The sequence below is a fragment of the Microtus oregoni genome, unplaced genomic scaffold (genome assembly GCF_018167655.1).
Source record: "Microtus oregoni isolate MIOR12 unplaced genomic scaffold, Mior012 000104F_ref0000108, whole genome shotgun sequence".
NCBI lineage: Eukaryota > Metazoa > Chordata > Mammalia > Rodentia > Cricetidae > Microtus > Microtus oregoni.
This window is the reverse complement of record NW_024544718.1, coordinates 2,790,796-2,811,967: the sequence shown is the minus strand read 5'-3', so window position 1 is coordinate 2,811,967 and position 21,172 is coordinate 2,790,796. Positions and strand designations below refer to the sequence as shown.

General features: G+C 48.1%; 1 protein-coding gene across 3 annotated transcripts in view; it reads right to left on the bottom strand.

Annotated features, from left to right (window-relative positions):
- LOC121443291 (disks large homolog 3-like) overlaps nucleotides 1-20,673 on the bottom strand; it is a 49,811-nt gene extending 29,138 nt beyond the window's left edge. For 2 of the 3 annotated variants that reach the window (XM_041644992.1, XM_041644993.1), the window contains exons 1-10: nucleotides 19,980-20,673; nucleotides 17,011-17,064; nucleotides 16,708-16,758; nucleotides 16,185-16,309; nucleotides 15,823-15,992; nucleotides 15,364-15,500; nucleotides 14,917-15,061; nucleotides 14,187-14,346; nucleotides 12,551-12,707; nucleotides 12,053-12,155 (exon numbers count right to left, since the gene is read on the bottom strand). In XM_041644992.1, coding sequence (XP_041500926.1) covers nucleotides 12,053-12,155; nucleotides 12,551-12,707; nucleotides 14,187-14,346; nucleotides 14,917-15,061; nucleotides 15,364-15,500; nucleotides 15,823-15,992; nucleotides 16,185-16,309; nucleotides 16,708-16,758; nucleotides 17,011-17,064; nucleotides 19,980-20,336 — 1,459 coding nt within the window. In that variant the 5' untranslated portion in view covers nucleotides 20,337-20,673. Of the gene's footprint in view, nucleotides 1-12,052; nucleotides 12,156-12,550; nucleotides 12,708-13,540; nucleotides 13,935-14,186; nucleotides 14,347-14,916; nucleotides 15,062-15,363; nucleotides 15,501-15,822; nucleotides 15,993-16,184; nucleotides 16,310-16,707; nucleotides 16,759-17,010; nucleotides 17,065-19,979 lie in introns of those variants that run through there. The other variant, XM_041644994.1, reaches the window with a different exon arrangement.
- Nucleotides 20,674-21,172: the final 499 nt, after the last annotated feature.

The window sequence follows — 21,172 nt, the reverse complement described above, 5'->3', positions numbered from 1 at the left end:
GATTACGCTAATTTATTTAACAAAATCTAAAAATCTACAAATAACCTCAAACTCTTTGAATTAAAAAAGCAAAATGTATAAATTGCAAAAAAAATTCTCAAGGCTATGTAAGAAAGCACAAGTGACAAACAGCTTCCATATGGACAAATACTGCTTAAGGAAAACTACTTCCAGGTCTACCCTTAGAACAATGGTTGAAATGATGACTAGCACTAAACAGAAACCTGTTCTGATCTGTGCCCTGTCACAATGTACTTTCTCAGTCATACACACATTTAGCCAGGGCTCTGATAGCATCATGAGGTATGCTGAGAAAAAAAACAGAAAACAAGATGCACTGTGTAAGCATGCCATAAAAAATTCCAGTTTATCCCTACAGACTGGGTGGTTAGTTTTTTGCTTCATTTTGTTTTGGTGCATGTGTACGTTCGTGTGTGTGTGTGTGTGTGTGTGTGTGTGTGTGGTGTGTCTGTCTGTCTACATGTCTGTCTCACAAGCATCTAGTGAGGATGTAGGAAGAGCTAGCCATTTGGGTGAAAGTGCTATGCTCACTAAAGGTTTTATTACACTCAGTCACCTGGTCTGAAATGAGTACAAAAGTGCCTTGCATCCATCAAGCTAAGAATGAGTATTCACATTGGGTAAAAGCTTCAGATAGGGCCTTCTCCCTACTTCAAAGGAAACTTCACATAGCATGTTCCAACGAAAGATTAACAAAGTGTTTGGCTTCCTTACTGCACAAGTCAAAGTATATAGAAAGGTTACCCAAAGCAAAATACCTCTTGCAGAAAACCTTAGAATAAAGGCAGAATTCTACCTTTACCCTGCTCTCAGTACCAAGTAGGCATTCTCAGAACAAATTTTTACTTAATGGTGATGCTACCTCATAATGACCAAAATACACACAGCTTATGATGAAGCTTGCCAATCTAAATTGATGTAACCAATTTCTGTATTTTACCAGGTCAACAATCTAATCTCAACCTCCTTTCACAGTAACACTCCCACAGAATCCAAAGCTCTTCCACCATCTTTACTACAGCATCATCTGAATCTCTTTTAGGTTCAGTTTCTGTAGAAGGAGGCCAGAAACAGAAAAAGAAACCTAGAGAAAGATCCCTCTAACTTGTAGTTGCTAAAATATCTGTGGTTGCTTTTAGGTAATCTCTCCTTAAAACAATAAGATAATCCAGGTAAAACGTGACAGAAGAAAATAAGAAACCCCAAATCCAAATTATGAATATATAAAATAAATTTGCTTATAATAAAGGTGGAAATTTAAGACAGTGGGGAAATGGAGTGCTTGATAAATGGGAATGAAGTAACTCATTACAGTTTGGAACAGAAAGAATACCTGTCTCCTTTACAGCGTAAGTAAACTGTAGGCAAGGTAAGGCTTTAAATATGAAACGAAAACATTAAATAACCAGAAGAAAATACAGCCAGGTATTTATTTTCTGTCAAGATAGGGAAGGACCTTCGAGACCTCCCAACAGAGACCAAATAAATGAAAGGGAAACACTGGATGGGAGCTGTAATCCCAGCACATGGGGAGCTGAGGCAGGAGGATGCTTGAGTTCAAAGCCTGCCTAGACTACACAGCAGCACCATCTCAAACAAAAAGGGCCAGGAGTGTAGCTCAGTAGTAAAGAGTCTTACTAGCTTACGTGAGGTCTTCGGACTTGATTCTCAGCACTGAAATAAGGTTACTGGCCCTGTTGTTGGCTGCCCACCAGAACTAGAGGTTAAGATCCTACTACTGGGGGCTGGAGAAATGGCTCAGCGGTTAAGAACACTGACTGCTCTTCTAGAGGACCCGGGTTCAATTCCCAGCACCCACATGGCAGCTCAAAACTGTCTGAAAATCCAGTTCCAGGGGATCTGACACCTTCACACCAATGCACATAAAATAAAGATAAATAAATCAAAAAAAAGAAAAAAAAGATCCTACTACTGAAGGTACACATACTTTGGTCACAGGGCATGGAGAAATTAAGCTGGAACTGAGTTGGCAGCTTCCTCTTTAGCTGGCTAGTCTTCATAGTGCTAGAGAGTGCTACCCAGGCTACTAGAAGAGAAGTTATCAACAGTCTTAATCCATCTGTGACCCTGTAAACTACAACAATGACCAGCCTGGCAAGATGTACCCATTGATGCAATGATGGAATGAATGATGGATGGAAGTAACTCTTTGTGAGTGGATTTGAGGACCACCCCACAAGGGAATTCAAGCTGTATACTGTAAACCTGGTCAAGAGCTGATGGTTATAGATCATAGGCTCTATCATTTTTTTCTGGGTGGATATGCGGTCAAAGAGCCGACTAAGCACTCATGTCTATATCCATGGATCAGTGTTATTCTCCGCTTTTATCAGAAAAGCTACTTACTGAATTGAATGGTGGTTAATGAAGGGACTCAGAATTGGTGGAAGTGCTGAGAATAAGGAATGGTAAAGTGTTAGCCCTAAATGGATTTTCACCATCACCTGCTTCCAAGGCTTGGCCAGATCAAGATGGAGTGAAAAGAATAGAAGAGCTGGAGGATGGGGAAGTATGTTGCAAAAAAAAAAAAGACACCGTGATTTCACTCACAAACTCACTGCAACCCTGCTTATCTACATAAGACCTGCACAAGATTGGGGAGGCCCATCAACGTTTCATCATGGAAGGGGGAGGGGCTCATGAAGCTCCAGTCCCACAAGCAGCTATTGCCAATTAATGGTGGCTCGGAAGGGCTGTCTCTCTCTTTAATGGTACAGTGATTGATGATAAGTTGCCCTTGCTCTGGTAAATAACTTCCCACCTATGTTCATGCAAGGAACCCTAATTAAACTCAGTGGGGGCACACAAGCAAAAAGACATGAAAGTAGGTGAGGAATGTGTTGGGAAGAAGGGGTTCAGCAGAAGAGGGGAGGAAATAAAAGAGGGTAATGGGAGGTGGAAAAGACTGAAATTCATTATATGCATGTATAAAACTGCCAAAAGAATGAAAATAAAATTAATCCACATTAGTGAGAATCTTGGAGGGAGAACCTTCCTTATACTGCTTGCAGAGGTAAAAACTAATTTGAAAAACAAATGCATCAAAAGCATTAAACATGTTCATATCCTTTAAATGAATAATTCCACTTAAAGGAACATATTCTCAGGAAATAATTATAGATTCATAGAAACCTTGCACAAGGATATTCATCAAAGTATTTTAGAAGAACAAAATATTGGGAGAAAAACTAAGTATCCACAGTCAATAACAGAAGAATGGTTACCTGGTTACCTGAACTATGGCACACACAAGGGACTATTTAACAACTTCAAATAATTTTTTCAAATCATATATAATGACTTAGGAAAATATTCATGATGTGGTTTGAAACATTAGAAAGAATATAAAACTACCTTAATCGAATAATCTAATTTTTAAAAGCTTACAGACACATTAAATGATAGATAAAATATAAATACATAAAGTTTGAAAAGAAATATACGAAGATGCACATAAACCAAGGATTATCCCTGTAGGTGGTTTGACGGGTGATTTGAATTTTTTTGACTGTGTATTTTCTATATTTCCAATTGTCCATAAATGTATATCTAACATTTTTATATCCCGGAATAAAATTTAAGGGATCTTGGTAAGCAGGCACACTGAACAGACCAACAGCGTACTAAGGATAAAACTTATGCTTGTACTAGAAATTTCTATATACACTGCTCCTAGCTCAGCAAACAGATGCAAACAGATCCACATGAACACATACATAACTGTTCTAACCCAGCCATTTTAGACAAAAACAAGGAACCGAGTGCCTTACTGAAATCCGCATACCCCACAGCCACACTTTCCTAACCCGCAAAGCAGTAAACCTGTCCACTGAGAGAGGCAGACTAGTGCTTACAACTTCTTTCTCAGGGTGCTTAGAAAACACTAGAAAATTTAGTCTGGAATTTAACCCCACATTTACAAAATTCTTTCTCTCTTTTGAAGTCCAAATCCTAAAAGTACATATTTATAGAAAACATGTTTATCTTCATTTTTTTAATCTAACAAACTATTTCATCATTTAATTTTGTCAAGCAGAAAATTCAAAAAATCTCTGGGGCCTTTGCTTTTAAAGAAACTGTGAATTGAGTGAAAAGTAAACAGAAGCCTTTTTCAAGATGATAAAAGCCTATCGCAAGAAAGAGGGATGGACAGGAGCCTTTATCAAAGCAAGGCAGCTATTAGTTCAAGACCGTGTGATTTAATAAGTGGATAGATACAAGCAAGAATTCATAGTTGAATTCAAAACTTACTTCCACTGATCTAAATACAGAATTTTAGCTAGAAAACATATCACCAGTCATTTTGCATAATATCCTCTCTTTATACATTAGAAAACTAAGTCTAAGAGTCAAGGACTTTTATCCATTTAAAGAAAAACTCAGAAGTAGCTCTCAGGAGCTTGGATTCTCTGATGTAGATAGATATATTATCGCTATATCATATATGTATAAGTCTAGTGTCCACTGAGCTAACAGATATATGTGTGGGGATGTACATTTGTGTTTGCATGTATTCTTACACAAGGTCAGCAAAGAATTGTTTTAATTTCAGGGGCAATGGTAGTCCCAAATTATTCGACTTCTATTCCTCTGTTTAGAGCAACAGAACATTATCCCTATCGTGAAATATAATTCTAAAGTATTTTTCAACAACAGTGTCAATATCAGGGTCAAGTTTTCAACACATAACACAATGAATTAAAAAAAGAAACCCTCAAACTCTATAATTACATTAAGAAATAATCCATTTTCATTACTACATATTACGGTAAGTAATCATTCCACCTGGCAGGAAGATCTGATATTTTACTAACAGCAAAGCTCCTAGGACTCTGACTCACACCACCTAGCAAGGACAAGAAAGCACCTGCCTAGCTAGGTTCAAAATGCTGTGCCAAATCTCACTACCATGTCCTTGGGCTACAGAAACACGGAATATGGAAAAGCCCAACACAAACACACATGCAGCGCCAGGGAACAAAACCATAAGGAAAGCTTCACACTCAGTCTTCTAAGTTTACAAAACTGGGTGGGCCTGAAAGGGTGTAATCACTTTGAGAAAAAAGTCTGGCAGTTCCTCAAAGTCTGCAGTTACCTTCTGACCCATAGCAACTTCACTCCCAGGTGTGAATCCAAGAAAGCTGAAAACATCTGTTCACACAAAAACTTCTTCAGGAATGTTTGTAACACAGTATTCGCAGGAGTGGGGAAGTGAAGAGAACACAAATGCCCATCAACTCAAGAATGGAGAAAAACAAAATGTGCTCTAACTATAGACTGCACTATTATTCCACCCTGAAACACTGAAGAACGGACACGTGTCACAACATGACTGAACCATGAAAAGCTTACACTAAGCGAAGCTGGGCACAAAAGGCCACATATTGCAAGGTTTATATGAACTACCCACAAAAGATTAGAAGGTGCCTAGGGCTGTCTGGAGGGAAAGAGCTAAGGGGAAACAAGGAGTGACTGCTAGGGTCAAGGCTTTTGGGAGGCAAGAAAATATTCCTAAAATTGTAATCAAAATGCTTTTCTGAAAATTGTAAAAACAACTGAAATGTATATTTCAAGCGAACATGCTTGTATTATGGCATGTGAATTATATCCCAATAAGGTGGGCCCTATCTTTTCATCAGGTCAGCATTTCTAGCTAAAGGACCTTTACTCAAGTCTTAAACCCCTGCAGCACACGCAGGTGATAAGAATGAAAGCTAGTTACCCTCAGGTGCCTTCTCATCATTGGCCCAATAGCATGCTGGGTCTTCTATTTATTCTCAAGTTAATCTATAAGCAGGATAAGAATCCAGTCAGAGCAAAACTGAGCAGCAAACAATAAGCCTGTGAAATACACTCAACATTACTATCAGGGAATGCAAATCCAAACCACAATGAGATACCACTTCACACAAAGCAGGATGGTGTCAACCAAAAGGACAAGTGCTGGGGAGGACACAAAAATGGTACAGGCCTGGACAGGCCTTTAAAGGGTGAACATTGAGTGTTCACTTGATTCCAAATCCAGAGACTATTTCCAAGAAATATGTATGCTTATGTCCATTGAAAAATATGAATATTAATGTTCATAAAGTATTACTTATAATCATTCTAGAGTAGAAACAACTCAAAAACAACACACACAGGCAAAGGAATATTATTTATTCATAAAGAGAAATGAAGTACCGACACATGCTACAACATAAATTAGCCTTGATCTTGTGCTAAGTGAAAGGAGCCAGTCTCAAAAGGCCACATGCCATGTAATTTCACTTACATGAAAAATTCAGAAAAAACAATAACCCCACAAGCATCAGAAAGGAGATTTGTGGTTGCCTGGGGCTAAGGGAGATAAGAAGTTTGGGGATGATGGTTAAGCTGTTAAGCTCCATTTATGTGTAGTCTGAAATAAATTGTTAAGGTCATAAAAAATGAGTGACAGGGCTGAGATGTCGCTCAGTGGTACCACCCCTGCTTAACATACATAAAGCCCTGGATATCAATGTATAGCTTAATAAAAACAAAAAAAATTAAAAAGAAATGAGAAATGCCTACTTATGCCATTAACATTCTTAAACCTGTATACATTTGCTATAAAATTGAGCAACACAACTTCTACCTTTTGGCACCTCCCGGAAATGCCCCCCCTCCCACAACAAAATCACTCTCTGTGGGAAATTCACTTTGTTTCTGCAGGAGAGCCTCTCACACTCTTCCAGAAACCCCTTGTCCACTACTATTTCTTTGGGGACAGGATTGTACAATCACCTGAACTGAAAAGCTGAGATAAATGAGGTGTAGTAGCACACACCCTTAATCCCACCAGCATTTGGGGAGGCAAAGGCAAATGCTTCTATGAAGTTTGACACCAGTCTGATCTACATAGCAAGTTCCAAGCCAGTCAAAGCTACAAAGTGAAACCTTCTCAAAAAACAAAACAAAGGCACGCTTTTAATCCCGGAACTGGGAGGCTGAGGCAGGAAGATCTCTGAGTTTGAGGCCAGCCTGGTCTACAGAGTGAATTCCAGGACAGCCAGGGCTACCTACACAGAGAAACCCTGTCTCAGAAAAAAAGTATCATAGTGATACTAAATAAAGCAATTTAACAACCTATGTGCCAAGTCCACAGGTTAGATGATGTCCAACCCCTACTTGTGCAGGGGAGATACACTAGAAAGCAAGTATCTTCAACCTGTCACCCTCCCAAAGCTTGCCCCTCTCTGTGTATTAAAAGGAGAGGAACAGAGAAAATCTCCCATTCCTCCCTTCACCACAGCCCTAGGTCCTTTGCTTCCATTAATTTGCCTCTTATGGCCCATATATGTAAATAAAATCATGCAATATGTGGTTTATATTGTGTTTTTGTTGGTTTGGTTTGGTTTTTGAGGCAGGGTCTATGTAGCCCTGGCTGGTCTGAATTTCCTATATAGACCAGACCGGCCTCAGAGTCATAGATACCTGCTTGCCTCCGCCTCTCAAGTGCTGGTGGGAGTACTTCATGCTTTTAAGGTTCACAAGCATGTTGTGACAATCAGTTCTTTATTCTGTTTGATGGTAAAATAAAAACCTGGTCTCTGCTGAGAGTGCATTTTGTTTACCCTTTCTTGGCTTGATGGATATTTGGGGCCTTTCCACCTCTTCACTACTGAGGAACCATCTTTGTCCTCGCCTTGGTCTTGCTTTAGGAATGTAGTAGGTGTTTCAAACTTTCTTTGCCTTGATGTACTTTTAGCTCTGCTCTCATGACAGATCATACTGATAGGGTAGTAATGTTTACACCCTTCATTTCCAGATTTGGAGAAATGTTGTGGGAAAAATAACCCTTTGAAACATTCTAGTTGTTAGCTGCCCTGGCCTCTAGCTGTTCAGGCCTTCTGTGAAAGGGTTTCTGTGGTGAGCCCATTCAGCCCCTTAAAATGGAAAAAGTCATTCTCTCGACTGGCATACTCATACCCTATGTGGATGTGCATTCCAGTAGGAAAAAACTGTTCACAAAGGATCAGTCCCCAGTTGGGCTACTTTAGGTGATCAATTTCTGACTCACTTCTTGATTTGAACATCAGGTTTCTACTCTAAAAACAAAAGGTCTTTCCAGAAAAACACTAGCTCAATTTAAGCAAAGGTGGGGGAGGGGGAGGAAAATGGGAGGCGGTGGCTGGGAGGAGGCAGAAATCTTTAATAAATAAATAAAAAAAAGGAAAAAAAATTAAGCAAAGGCCAAAACAGAGTAACTAGGCAAACAAAATGTACATTTCAAAATGTTAATGGCAAGCCCACCTTCACCTTGGTGCCACAATTCCATAAGTCAATGAGGCTTATTATCCAGTTTAAAAGAGTTTGGAAGAAAGCCTCTGCCAAGTACCAGTTGTTTAAATTTTTCCATTTTGATGTTTTTAGCTAACAGGTAGGATTTTGAAATCCACTACAGTTTGGAGCAGTCAGAAGTGAAACTATTAAATAACATCTTTTACTGTGGTGTCTTGTCATTTAGCAGTTCTATTTCTATTTCATTATTTCCAAAACTCCATCATGAAAACACTTTGTAAGACACCCATGCTAGGCACAATATAAAGCACAAATAGAGAGAGCCAATTCCTATACCTCATTAGTTCACACTAAGCAAACATATTTACAAAAAGTCTCAAGGTATGAGCATTTTAAATTGCCATCCAGCCCCCTGAATGTTCAAGGGAGATACATTAGGAAGCGACTGCCTATCACATCCCCAATGCTTGTCCTTCATTATGTATTCAAATGAGAGGGGGTCATAAAAATGTTGTAAATTTATCTGTGGCAATACAGGCACAACTCTGTGTCATTGAACTATAGACCTACATGTGGGAAGTGAGTGCTATTATGACTTATATCTCATCTAAACCATTTTAAAAGGCAGGGAAAAAGTTCTTATCCTGACTGTTCTAATTAGTCAGCGCTATTTTAAGCACTTGTGCTAAATATGATGTAGTCAAAGCCTGCACGGGAACGGCGCCTTCGCAGAGTCCCCTTCCATTCGATCTGTCTTTCCCGCATTCCTTTAGCCCCCTGGTATTTCTCCACCCTGGTTCCTGGTGGGCTTCCACTCTGCACGAGTCTTGGGTCACAGTTGTTACAAGCACTGCATGTGCCCCTGGTGGACCTCAAAATCAAATGGTTTGCTGACCCTCAGCAACTCTGCCTGTGTGACCTCGGGCCACTTGAGTTCTAACTCTCCCACAGTTGTTCCAGTCTGCACAGTAGGGGTGCCGACTGTGATCTGACCCTTTCCAGTGCTCACGTTCTAAGTGAGAAATCCAACTCGAACGGTTGCTTAGCCAATAGTATGCAAAGTCTCTGCCACTTTTGCCAACAGACACATTTATTTGGATTATTCACCTCGCAAGCAGCCACCATGATGCAATCCTCCAAAGAACCATTTTTAATGTATTTTTAAATTACCAATGTGGAATCCTTACCATTAAATACAAGGATTTAATCTAAGAAAAGTGTGGATTCAATACAGAATGTCTGATGTCTCGACCAGTACCTAAAGATACATTTGCAAATGAAGACAAAGCTTGGCTTATTAGGGCTCTGTTGAATTGAGCAAATCAAAGAAAAAATAAGGCTGGGGAGGCATTGCTAAGCAGTGCTTCAACTAATTCCTGAAAGGAAGGCCCTGTGCAGCAAGTGGAAGAAGGACTTGCCACAAGACAGCTCCTCAGGCGATGTCATAAACTCAAAAACACACTGAGAGCAGCAAACCCTGCAGCAATCACTTTAGCTACTTACAGCTTTTTATGCAGACCAGTTGCATTCCCCAAACAAAAGTCAAAGAAACAGTTAGTCACCAGTTTCCAGCATACCACCACCAGACAAACTCAACAGTATTGTTTCCATATGCCCAGCATCAGAGAGAAAACCGAAACAGCATCGGCTCTTCAGACACACACACACACAGAGAGAGAGAGAGAGGGAGAGAAGGAGAGAGGGAGAGAAGGAGAGAGGGAGAGAGGGAGGGAGGGAGGGAGAGAGAGAGAGAGAGAGAGAGAGAGAGAGCAGTGAGGGGGACAGGCAGGCAATGAGAAGCCATTTCCTTTGCAGAACCCACTCTTAAACTGAGAGCCAAAACTGATAACTGTTAGTTGCTAAGAAAAAATCCAAAAGCGAATTCTCTCCTGAGAAGCAAACCGCACAAGCCTGATTCATAAAAAACAAGACCCATAAGGTGCGTTCATTCCCTGTCAGGAAGCTGAAAGCCAAACATGGAGATGAAGGAGTCGAGATGTCCATTTGCATCTCTCTTTCCAATTACCTGAGACTAACGAGATCGCCTATTAGTTAACTCCCTTCACTCGTATCTCCCAAGGAGCCTGGTAAAGGGTGACAAGGCCATCTCTCTTTAGGGCTCAGAAAGCACGGAACCAGCGTGGGGGAGGGGCAGGAAGGACAAAGGTGGTCGCTTTTTTGAGGCTTCCTAGCTTTGCCACAGGGATCCCGGGTGGCTTCTCCTGTTCTGCTCGCAAAACTGGAGCACCTGCCAGGGCCAGGTCCCTTCCTCCACATGGGTTACAGGCCTGCAGGGCCTAGGTGTCCAAGGAAACCCGGGCGCTGCAGCCCTAAGGGACAAAGACCAGCCTTACAAGAGGGAGGGGGGACGAAAGACGTCTGGTACCGAATGAAAGCTTTGAGAAGACGGGGGGGCACGAGAATCCTAAACTAATCGCCGGCATTCTTAGGGTTAGGGAGAGAAAATGCGCATGGGGGAAAGGGACGATTTCGAAAATTCCTGCGAGGACTCGAGGGCAGCTAGGAACGCAGCAGGAAGGAGGCTGTGGGCAGCACTGAGGCTTAAGGGGGCACAGCTGATGCGTGAGAAGCGGTGATGGCACGGAGGTGAAAGCCAGGGTTCGGTGGACCGAGAGCCCCTCGCGGCCCAGATGCAGGCCGAGCAAACCCCGAAGGTGGAGAAGGGGCCGCGGGGTGCGCAGCTCAGGCTTTCGAGGGAGAGGACAGAGATGGGGCGCAATGTTGGAAAAAAGGCTGAGAACAGAACAGTGGAGAGGCTAGGGGGGCCTGCGAGGGGGCCTGGCCCCGGTCCGTCCCACCTCACCTGGCGCCCAGTCGGAGTTCAGGTCTAGTGTCGAGAAAGCCCCGGCTCCGGCCGGTCCCTCTGTCCCGCGCAGGAGACCACGGACACAAAGCAGGGCGCGCGAGAGGAGGGGAGAAGGGGAGGAGGGGGAGGGGATGGAGGAGGAGACGCCAGAGGCGCAAGGGGAGGAGGGGCGCCCGTCGCCCTCCGCCTGGGTCAGGGGGCGGGGCGTGCGGCTGGAGGCCGCGCTCGGCGCGCCAATGGTTGTCCAGCAGGCTCGCAGGCTGGGGCGCGCCTTCCTATGGTTCACCTCAGCACCTGGGCCTCCGCGGGCCCCGGCCAATCAAACACCTTTGTTTGTATAGCTGGCCCCGCCCACTCGCCCCTGCTGAGGACCTGCTAGCTGAGAAAACAAATTTCTCCATCTGGCTGAGTCTTCTCCTGAAATCCCCCCCCCCCACTGCGCCCCATCCCAAGGGTTTAGCATCACCTTTCAAAGCCTGTGTGGGTCTTGCAGTCATTTTGATGAAGGGAGATAAATGGGATTCACAAATATTTGACCCAAGATCGCTTAGGATTTCTTACTCTGAAGTCCTTCTAACCGAGAGTTACTCTTTTTCCAGGGCACACAATTCCAATCACCGCCTCTGAGCCCTCCGCTTCTCCTTGGCTTTTCCAGTTGCCCTAAAATCTGTGGCCCTTCTTCCCCGTGGGCTGCTGCCCACTACTGGCTTTGTGCAATATTGCACCCCTCATCAGCAGGCTCTAAACGCCCCTTGATTGATGCTCCCAAACCACCCAAACCAACCACACTGTCTAGAAGGGAAAGGAAATAAGAGGTTACCGCACTAGAGGACCGCAGATTTGGTCAAAGGCTTTGTTTCCTTTGGTAGGAAAAGCCAACACTAAGTATAGGTTTCAACTCGTCTTCCAGTCTTCCCTTACCTTCAGGTCTGTACTGGGCCACAATGGTGACTGACTGGCCAGCCCGTTTCAGGGCAGCTGCTGCCTGCTCATGAGTGGCATTCCTCAGGTTGACTCCGTTTACCTGTCCAGAGAGAGAGCTGTGAGTCACCCCAATGGCAAGAAAGAGTCATAGCAGTTAGAAAGGGGCTTACAGCCCATCTCTCAGCCGATTTGGATTTGTTTTCCCCAAATTCCATTCTTGCCCCCCCCCCAAATTAGGCCTATCACTAGTATAATAATTATTTTTGTGGAAGTCAAATGCCAATCAAACTTAAGATCCAGGGACATTCATTTCTTCCTCAAGTACAGTCTTGGTCCCTTTTCCCTCATTAAAGATATTTATAAAGACAATTTACATTTTCTTCAGTTCTTAGCCCTTCCCTCATCTCAAGAAATATTTCTTGGCGGACACAAGGGCTCCCCTCCTCCCTTTTAGTTTGGCACAGCACCCATCCTCCCACCTCGCCTTTGTCTCACCGATAAGATCCGGTCTCCCCTTCGCAACTCCCCACTCAGGTCGGCTGGGCCTCCTGCCAGGATGAAGGAAACAAAAATGCCTTCTCCATCCTCTCCTCCCACGATGTTGAAGCCCAGGCCTGTAGACCCTTTGTGCAGGATGATCTTGCGGGGCTCTCTGGAGGAAAAGGAGTAAAGACATGACAGGGAGGTCAGGACCAAGGATGACAGGAACTGTTGACCCTGCGAAGACCAGTTTGTCACGAGAGCCATACTTGCTGTAGGAAAAGACTTGGGCTTTTATATGTGATACCCTGTTTTCCCCTTTGGCTCTTGAAACCTGCTTGGCTGCTCTGGTATGGCAGGTGCCAAGTTTCAGTTCCTCTTCCTAAAGCGCCCTAGTCAATTTCCCAATGGGCATTCCTCCGCACTCTCGGGTCAACAGAACCTCAGCCAGAACTCTAGAGCCCACATTTCCCAGCTCACTCGCTCATCTTCCCCTGAGTCTTCCGGTCTGTGAAAGGCCCTAGGCTGAAAGAGAAACCCATTAAGGGCAGTGGAGTGACCCTGGGTTGATGGCCCTCATCATCCAAAAGATACTTCCACTACACCTGCTACTTCAAAGCTCTGAAGTCCCACCCTCCAATTTAGGACCCTTTCTACCCTCCCCCAACAACCTAACAGCTACTGCTGGCCAGTGTGGAAGACAGAGATGAAAAAAATCCCAGGTCCCGAAATGGTGCTTAAGGGCTACACTGAAGAGAGGAGACAAATATATTTCTTTAAAAAACTGACTAAAACTGGCCATATTCAAGGAAGCTGTCTCTAAATGGTCATAGTGCCACCAGGTGAGCGGAATTCTCTGCACATGTGTATCTCGACAACTCGCCCGACTCCCCAGCACGTTGTCCCATCCTGCCATCTTCATCTGTTACATCTTTCCTCGCCCAGGCCTCAAATGAGCCTCTTCCTTTCTTGCTGTTCCGAGTCTTGGGGTGCGATGCTCCCTACCTGGCATCCCCTCCGGGCCTCAGAGAGCGGAGCGGCCAGGCCCACCTCTGCGAGGCCCTCCTCCAGGCCGAAGCCGAGGCCGTGCCCAAACCCAGGGCCAAGCTTGAGCCTGAGAACTTGCGAGCCCTCTCCATGGCTCCTCTGGTTCTCCCCGGCTCAGCCTACCCTTCCGTCTCCACTGCAGCCGGCCCAGCAGCCACCTGGGCCCCACCCCGCAAACCTGTCCCCCTGCAACCCTGGCCGGCCTGACCAGTTCAACGGCCCCGGCCCGCCGCCACCACCACGGGGCGGAGCCCTTCCCCGCGCGGTCCCGGGCCGGCCTGGCGGTCTCTCAGAGTCCCGACGACCCCGTGGGCTGAAAGACCTTCCTCAGTGATTATGTATGGCTACCGCAGAGAGGATTGCCACTGTCGCGGGGCAGGAAACCCCCGTCACCCGACCCCTCCCCCCAGCCCCCTAAATGCTTCACCCCACCCCGGATCTGCTTTTTCTGTTCTGGGCCACTCGCTAGGCACTCCCCCTGACGGCAGAACTCGTTCTTGCAGCCACCTCTGCCCCCTCCTAGAGTCCCAAGGCCTCACTGTTGCCGGCCAGAAAATGGCATCCTCACTCCACTCTAGGTGGAAAGAATAGGATAGGGTCTTACCTGGTGAAGTCTTCCTCAGCCAGCATGTGCCTGGGAATGGGAGAGTAGCGTGTAGGGGGCACCTGAGGAGGAGCAGGGTAGGTGACCTTGCTCTCGACTGCCCCGAGATAACCCAGGTTGGAATTATGGCTTATGTGGTTGTCAGCCAAGGCAGTGAAAGCTGAGGTGGAAAAAGAAAGAAAATGGTCCAGAGATGCCCCCACTATGGAATTTTTCCCAACCCCCTTCAAGGATTTTTCCATACACCCTACCTCAGGTGCAAAAAACGACCCAGGGATGCTGATTACCTAGGCGCAGCCCTCTGTTTTATCCACTCCCCCACTCTCACCCCAGGGTTCCTCCTCCTCAGTCCTTTTCTAAACCCTGGGCTTACCCCTGGGCCTCTTAGAAAGAGCTGAAGTCAAGGCAGTCGACAAAGAAAGGCATGGGTAGGGGTGTGACTAATAATAATCCCTCACATCTCTATAGCCTACGAGTTTTCCAAAGGCTTTCTCATCCATGATCCCATTTGATCCTTGCACCAGCCCAATGAGGAAGGCAGCATAAGTATCATTAGCTCCTTTAGGCTGAAGAGGAAACTAAAGGTGCGAAAAGAACCTGCCCAAGGACACCCAACTCCCAAGCACAGGGACTGGGGCCTGGACTCAGTTATGACACAGGCATTTGTATTTGTACAGACATTTTACCCCCGGCCCCCCGAAACCAAGGCCAAAGACCAATGGGTACGTACTGCTGGCGTAGTCAGGGGGAGCATACATGTCGTTGAGGTGGAGGCTGCCTGGCTTGGCCACCTTCAGATAGACCATATCTGATGTGTTCTTCAGTGAGGCTACAGCTTCCTCATGCCTCACGTCCTGCAGATTGGTGTTGTTCACCTGGAAGAGGAGACACCCTGGGGTGGGTCTAAGAAAGAGAAACCTCTCCAGGGAGCTCAAAGGAATGGCCTTTAAGTATACTAACAGGTCCAAGTGAGGTAGTACTAAAGGGATATAAAGGTGCTTGACCCTACCATGAAAAGAACTAGGGTCTTGATTCCTGGGTATACACAACTCAAGTGATAGTCTTGAAATTCTCCGAAATGCCTCCTTCTCTGCTGAGGCTTAGGTGTAGTGAGAGGGTCACCAGGGCTGCCCCTCCCCACCCTCCCACTTGGGCATCCCCATGAAGGCTGTCTCACCGCAAGCAGCCGGTCCCCAATCTGTAGGCGGCCATCCTTCTGAGCAGCTCCTCCTTCGATGATCTTGGTGATGTAGATGCTGTTGTCTCCTGGGATATGCTGGTTGCCAATGCCTCCAGCAATGCTGAAACCCAGGCCTAAAGGGCACCCAGCAGGAAGGTGGGAAAGGGCCACAAAAAGAGATCAGCACAGTTCCTACATTGCAAAGTTGATTCCCTACCAGCTATCCCAATATCCCTTCCAAAAGCTCCTTTCCCACCAGGAACCCCAAACACCAGCCTAGCACCCCAAGGGCAGTAAGGGGTGAAACCTGAGGTCAAGAAAGAAGGCTATGAGCTGGGACTGGAGGACTCATGCTAGGAGGAAGGCCACTCCCTTCCATTCCCCCACGGAGCAGCTGTGACCTAGGACCTGGGGGTGGGGGTGGGGGGCTAGAGCTAGGAACCAGGGGGGCCACACCTTTGGGCCCTTTGAGCAGGTTGACCTCCATGATAGTCTCAGGCGGGGGCTGTCGCCGCCGCACCACCAACCGCACCACAGGGCCTGCCTCCTTCAGCGCCTCCACAGCCCGGCTGTGCACCACCTCGGACACGTCCACTTCATTCACCCGTAGCACACAGTCGTTCACCCTGTGGGGAAAGCCCGAGAGGCATGACACCATGCCACCATCCCTCTACCGTGTCTTCTATAGCCTCCCTCTCCTCTCCCTTTCTCCTTTCCCTCTCTGATCTAACAGAAGGGTCATGCTGCCAGGCTGACCCTCGTCTTCTCGCCTCCATCCTGTTCCTTCCACCCACAGCCCTGCTTCCAGGCCATCTCACCCCAGCCTCCCATCCATGGCAGCTGCTCCACCAGGAATGATCTTGGTAATAAAGATGCCAGGGTCATCAGGGACATGAGGGTTGTCGATGCCACCTGCGATACTGAAGCCCAGGCCAGAGTTGCCCTGAGAAGGGGGTGGAAGGGCATAGTCATTTCATTCTGAGAGCACAGGAAAGAAGGGTCTTGGCACTCCATCTCCCTCTATGTTCCAGAGTAGGTTCTCCAGGTCCCATGGTAGGATGGGGCACATTCATCAGAAGCCTAGCAGTTTCTCAGCCTGTGTTGACCATTTGGGTGGGGAGGCCTCGGCAAACCAACCCCCCACCCCAATTCTCCAGGCCTCAGTAAGCAAGATCAATGAACATTTATTTGGTAGATGAATGATATGGCTTCTGAGGGCCCTGTTTCCCCATACTCTCAATAAGGCTCCCCTTCGAGTCTTGAAATGCTGCTCAGGGCCCTCCCCTCTCCTGGATGCAACCCTTGCTTCCCATTTCCCACCCTCCCTACTGGAAAACTTACCCGCTCCAGTACTATCTCCTCGTACTTGAACATGCCATCACTGCTGTTCACCTAAGGGAACACAGAGTGCTTCCTTCAGAGTTTCCTGCCCTCCCAGCCAGCTGCCCTCTAATCAATGTGCTTCCTTCCCCGCTCCCACAAAGATCTCAAGCACACCACTGGATATCACTAGAGCACAGATGGGGACAGGCTGACCCCAAGCGAGCACACCCCTCCCCTTGCATTCAACCATAAGTCCAAAGCCAGCAGCTTGTTTAGTTCAGATCAATTGTCTGAGACTGAGCCAATCAGTGGTGCACTCACCGATAGGCTGGGCTCCAGGGCCTCGGGGTTCACTAGGAGGGGTGCAGGGCTGGCCTAAGGGGGATGGCAGAGATGGAGCATGGTGGGCAAACCATACCACACCCAGCATCAATAGGAAGTGCCCAGAAGCCCGGCTAGGGAACCTCTCCGTTTCTGAACCACAGCTCCCCCTGACTTCGGGATCATACATTCCCACAATGTCAGATACAGGAAGACAGCACACACCATCTTAGCCAACCACTTTCACATGACAGCTGGGGACACTAAGACCCAGAGAGGTTGTAGGGTGTGCCTAAGGGCACACTGGGAGTTGGGGTGTAAAACCTGTGTAGGTGCTCTTTGGATTATAGGAGGCTTCAAGGCCAGGGGCATTTTGGCTACTCATCCCTTCTCCGTGTTATTTCTGTCAGAGTACCTTGGAAGCCCTATTTTTACACTTTCTTCAAAGGTTCCAGAAATTCAAGTTCTCAAATGGACGGGAGTAAAAATTCTAATCCATTTTTTTTCCCAAGGGACTTTCAACTTGAATCCTTTGTGTCCCAGAAGAAAGGGTCGGGGTGGGAACTGGTCAGGAGTCTAAGGACAAACCAGGGGTAGGACAGGACTGGAGTAGGCAAAATTCCCCGTGAAGGAGAACCTGATGGCCCACAGACATTGAAGCAGAACATGTGCCCTTTAACACACAGTGGCCATGAGAAGACAGGCAAGAAAATGATTCCCAAATCACAGGCTGTTTTCAGCAGCACACAGACATGGCCTTCCTGACAAGACAAGCTTGTGGCCGGTTTTCCAGCGGAAATCTGATTCTTCCCAGACAAGTACACCTGCTTCTTCATTCCCACATTCATTTCCAAGACTAAAGAAGCCCCCTTGTCTCTCTCCCCAAGTGTCCCAGCACTAATCCACATTTCAATGGCCATCTTGCACCTTTCGGAAGTTTCCGCCCCAGGGGAGAACTGCTGGAAAGGGTGAGGGCTCATTTGTTTTTCCGGCTCTGCTTCCCCCTTCCCAGTCCCATCCTTTGCAGGGCTGGCTTCAAGAGTGCTGACTAGCCATCCCGCCCTTATTCCCTCCTTCTTGTTCTGTGGTCTTAAGGAGTCAGTGGTAGGATTCCAGCCTCATCCTGGTCCCAGGAGGAAAACAACCTCTGGCTCTTCAGAGACCCCACCCCCAGACCAACACAGTTGACTGAAGTACAATGCAATAACTACAGAGGAAAAGAAAATCCATGCAGCTCTTTTGTGCCCCTGGTGCACCATGTGTGCCCACATGTGCCAAGCCATGCCCCCCAAGCTCAGTTTGGGTGGTACCTGGAGGTCTCAGCTCCCAGTTGCTCACGCTCTAGCCCTGGTCCCACTCCCACTCAGAACCCTTGCCACCCAAAGATCAGTCTGGATAAAGAAATGGTACCCAATGAGCCCAGCCCTGGAATTGGCACCTATCTCCCACTGGGCAGGCCAAGCATGAGCATGTGTTTGTAAGGGAAAAGCAAAGGAGAGGGGATTCACTGGAGAGGGCAAAAACCAAGGCTAGGGGACACAGGAAGAGGTGTAGGCAGACAGAAAAGCAGTACATAGGATCCCTCACTCCAAGAAGCCCCCTCTTTTTCTTCTAGGTGGAAACACATCCCATCCTCAGAGGAGGACAGGGATGGTCAGAATGGTCACCAGCTTGGGGCACTCAGCACATGGCCATCAATGGCAAAGCCTCCTCCTCTCCTTCCACCCTGGGGGCGGCAGAACTAGAGAGGCCCTCCGCATGCATGCCAGAGACCTGGCTCTGCCGGCCCAGCCTCCATTTTGCTGCTTCTCCCACAGATGCTCCTTCCATTTTCTAAGCTGGCAGTTCAGGCTGGGAGTGGAAGCCGGAGTTGTGCCCAGCACCCAGGGGCTCCCAAGCTGTGCCAAATCAGAGCTGGGGAGCTAAGTTCTCCCACATCTGTGGGTACCTACAAGGGCCATGCCCCACTCGGGGAAGACCCTGCACTAGGGCAGTTACCCTTCGCCTGGCTTCAGGCAATAAGCCTGCTTTGGAGCAAAGAGACTTGTTTAACACCTCCCACCCCTCACCCCCCCCCCCCCACCAGCAGACACACTTCAGAGCAAGCGGCTTGGACAAAAGAGTCTGTCCTTCTCAGCAGCCTCTCAGCCTCGCTCGGGACGTGTCTCGCCTCCTCCCCCTCCCCTCTTTTTCCTGTCAAGCGCTTCTCACCAGGGACAACACACACACATGTATACACACGCGTGCGCGGGCACACACACGTGTACACTCTTGAAACCACATGCTTACACACATATACATGGAGACACACACATAGGCAAACACAACTACTCCTGAAGCCTCGTCTACAGAGCCACCTCCACATCCAGAGAGACATCCTCACACATCCATGTGCACGTTCACACACAAAGGGACTGGGATGGAGAGGGACTCATGGTATTGAGATGAAGCTCAGCCAGTCCCGCACATGGGTTCCGCTACATACATTCACACAAGCTCCATTACTTTCCTCCACACACCCCAACATACATACAAACACATATGTTCCCCCCCCTACGCAGAGCACCATGCCCCCTCCTCCCCTCCTGTGGAGACACACACCACATACAACCCCCGCAGAACCTCCCGCCCCCTGCCAGACACAGAGACACTGCCAACCTCCCCCCCTCGCCGCACTGAGACAAACCCAAATCCCCCACACTAGAAAATGTGCCCCTCCGCCATACCATCACCCCCGACACAAACAGCTCCTCCCAATCCCCTTCAAATGGAGACCCCCTAAACAGACACACAAGGGTGCACATATTTGCAACACTATATTTTTGGTCAGCCGCAGTGTTAAGGCTCAGGGTCCAGAGACTTGGAGCCCCAGCAATCCCTACTGTTTCCCAGACTTCCTAGACCCCAATCCCTAGTCCTTTTGGGTTGTCCCACCAGCCCCCACCACCCGCCCATCCGCTGGTCCTTACCTGCTCATACCAATCTCGGTTGGTACAGGTGCACTCGGGCCACCAGCTGGTGCCACTGCCGTTAAGTTTAGGGGTGCTCTTGCCGGGGACTGGCTTAGGGGGCACTGGCCCCACATCTCGGCCTGTGGGGATGAGCTTGGCCTTGGTGCGAGGGGTGGGGGTAGCCCCTGCCTGTGAAGGCAGGGTCTGCGAGCTGTAACCTCCATAACTGGAGCTGGCCCCATTGCCCCCGCTTGGCCCATAGGGGTCCGGCACCTGCCAATCCCCGTAGCCAGGGGGCTCAAGACGCCGCAGGGCGGCCAGGCGGGTCACCTCATAGCACTCGGGGCACTTACAGCAGTGCTGGTGCTTGTGCATGGCACTGCCCCCCGCGGCTCGGACCCCCCAGCCCACGCCAGTTTCCACGCCGCCACCACCACCACCACCACCACCGGGCTCCCGAGCACACTCGCACTGCTCAGACCAGGATGGGGGGGTCACCCGTGGGGGTGCCCGGGCGGAGCGGGGCCTGGGGCCGGGCGGGCGTCCCGGGGCTTCTGCCCCCACGCTGCCCCGAGCCCACGGCTCCCCCTCCAGCACTGGTGGCTCCGTGTCGCCCGTTGTGGCTTCTGGGCCAAGGCCCAGCGGCAAAGAAGAAGCGGGAGCCCAGGCAAAGGCTAGGCGCGGCGAGAACCTCTTCTGCTCAGGTCCCCAGGATGGATCTGAGTGTAGTCAAGAGCATCTCTTCCCTGGCTCCCTTCTCAATTGATTCCAGCCAATCAGCGTACAGAATCAGGCAGCGGCGGTGGCAGCAGCAGGAATGCTAAACAGCCGCTCCTTAAAGGAACAGAAGCAGAGGCGCCCCCCCGAGCTCAGCCACAGCTCCCCCGTTCTCGGGGGTACTTGATACCCTGGTCTAGGTGACTGAGATTTGGACCACTGGAGAGCTGAGGAGCACGACCCCCTGTCCCTCTGTCGCCAATTTCAGGCTGTCTTCTGCCCACTCCACCCCGCCCCACTTCCAAGAGGGAGTTGCAGTGAGATGCTCAATGGGTCCCTAAGCCTGCTCTAAGCTAGGGCCACCAGAAGTAAAGACAGCAACAGAACAGACCAAAGGGGCATCTGGGCAGGGTGCGAGAAGTGCTGCCTCCTGCAGGGGACCAAGGAAGAGGGCAGCATCTAGATCTATTAAATATCCGAATCGGGACCATTGT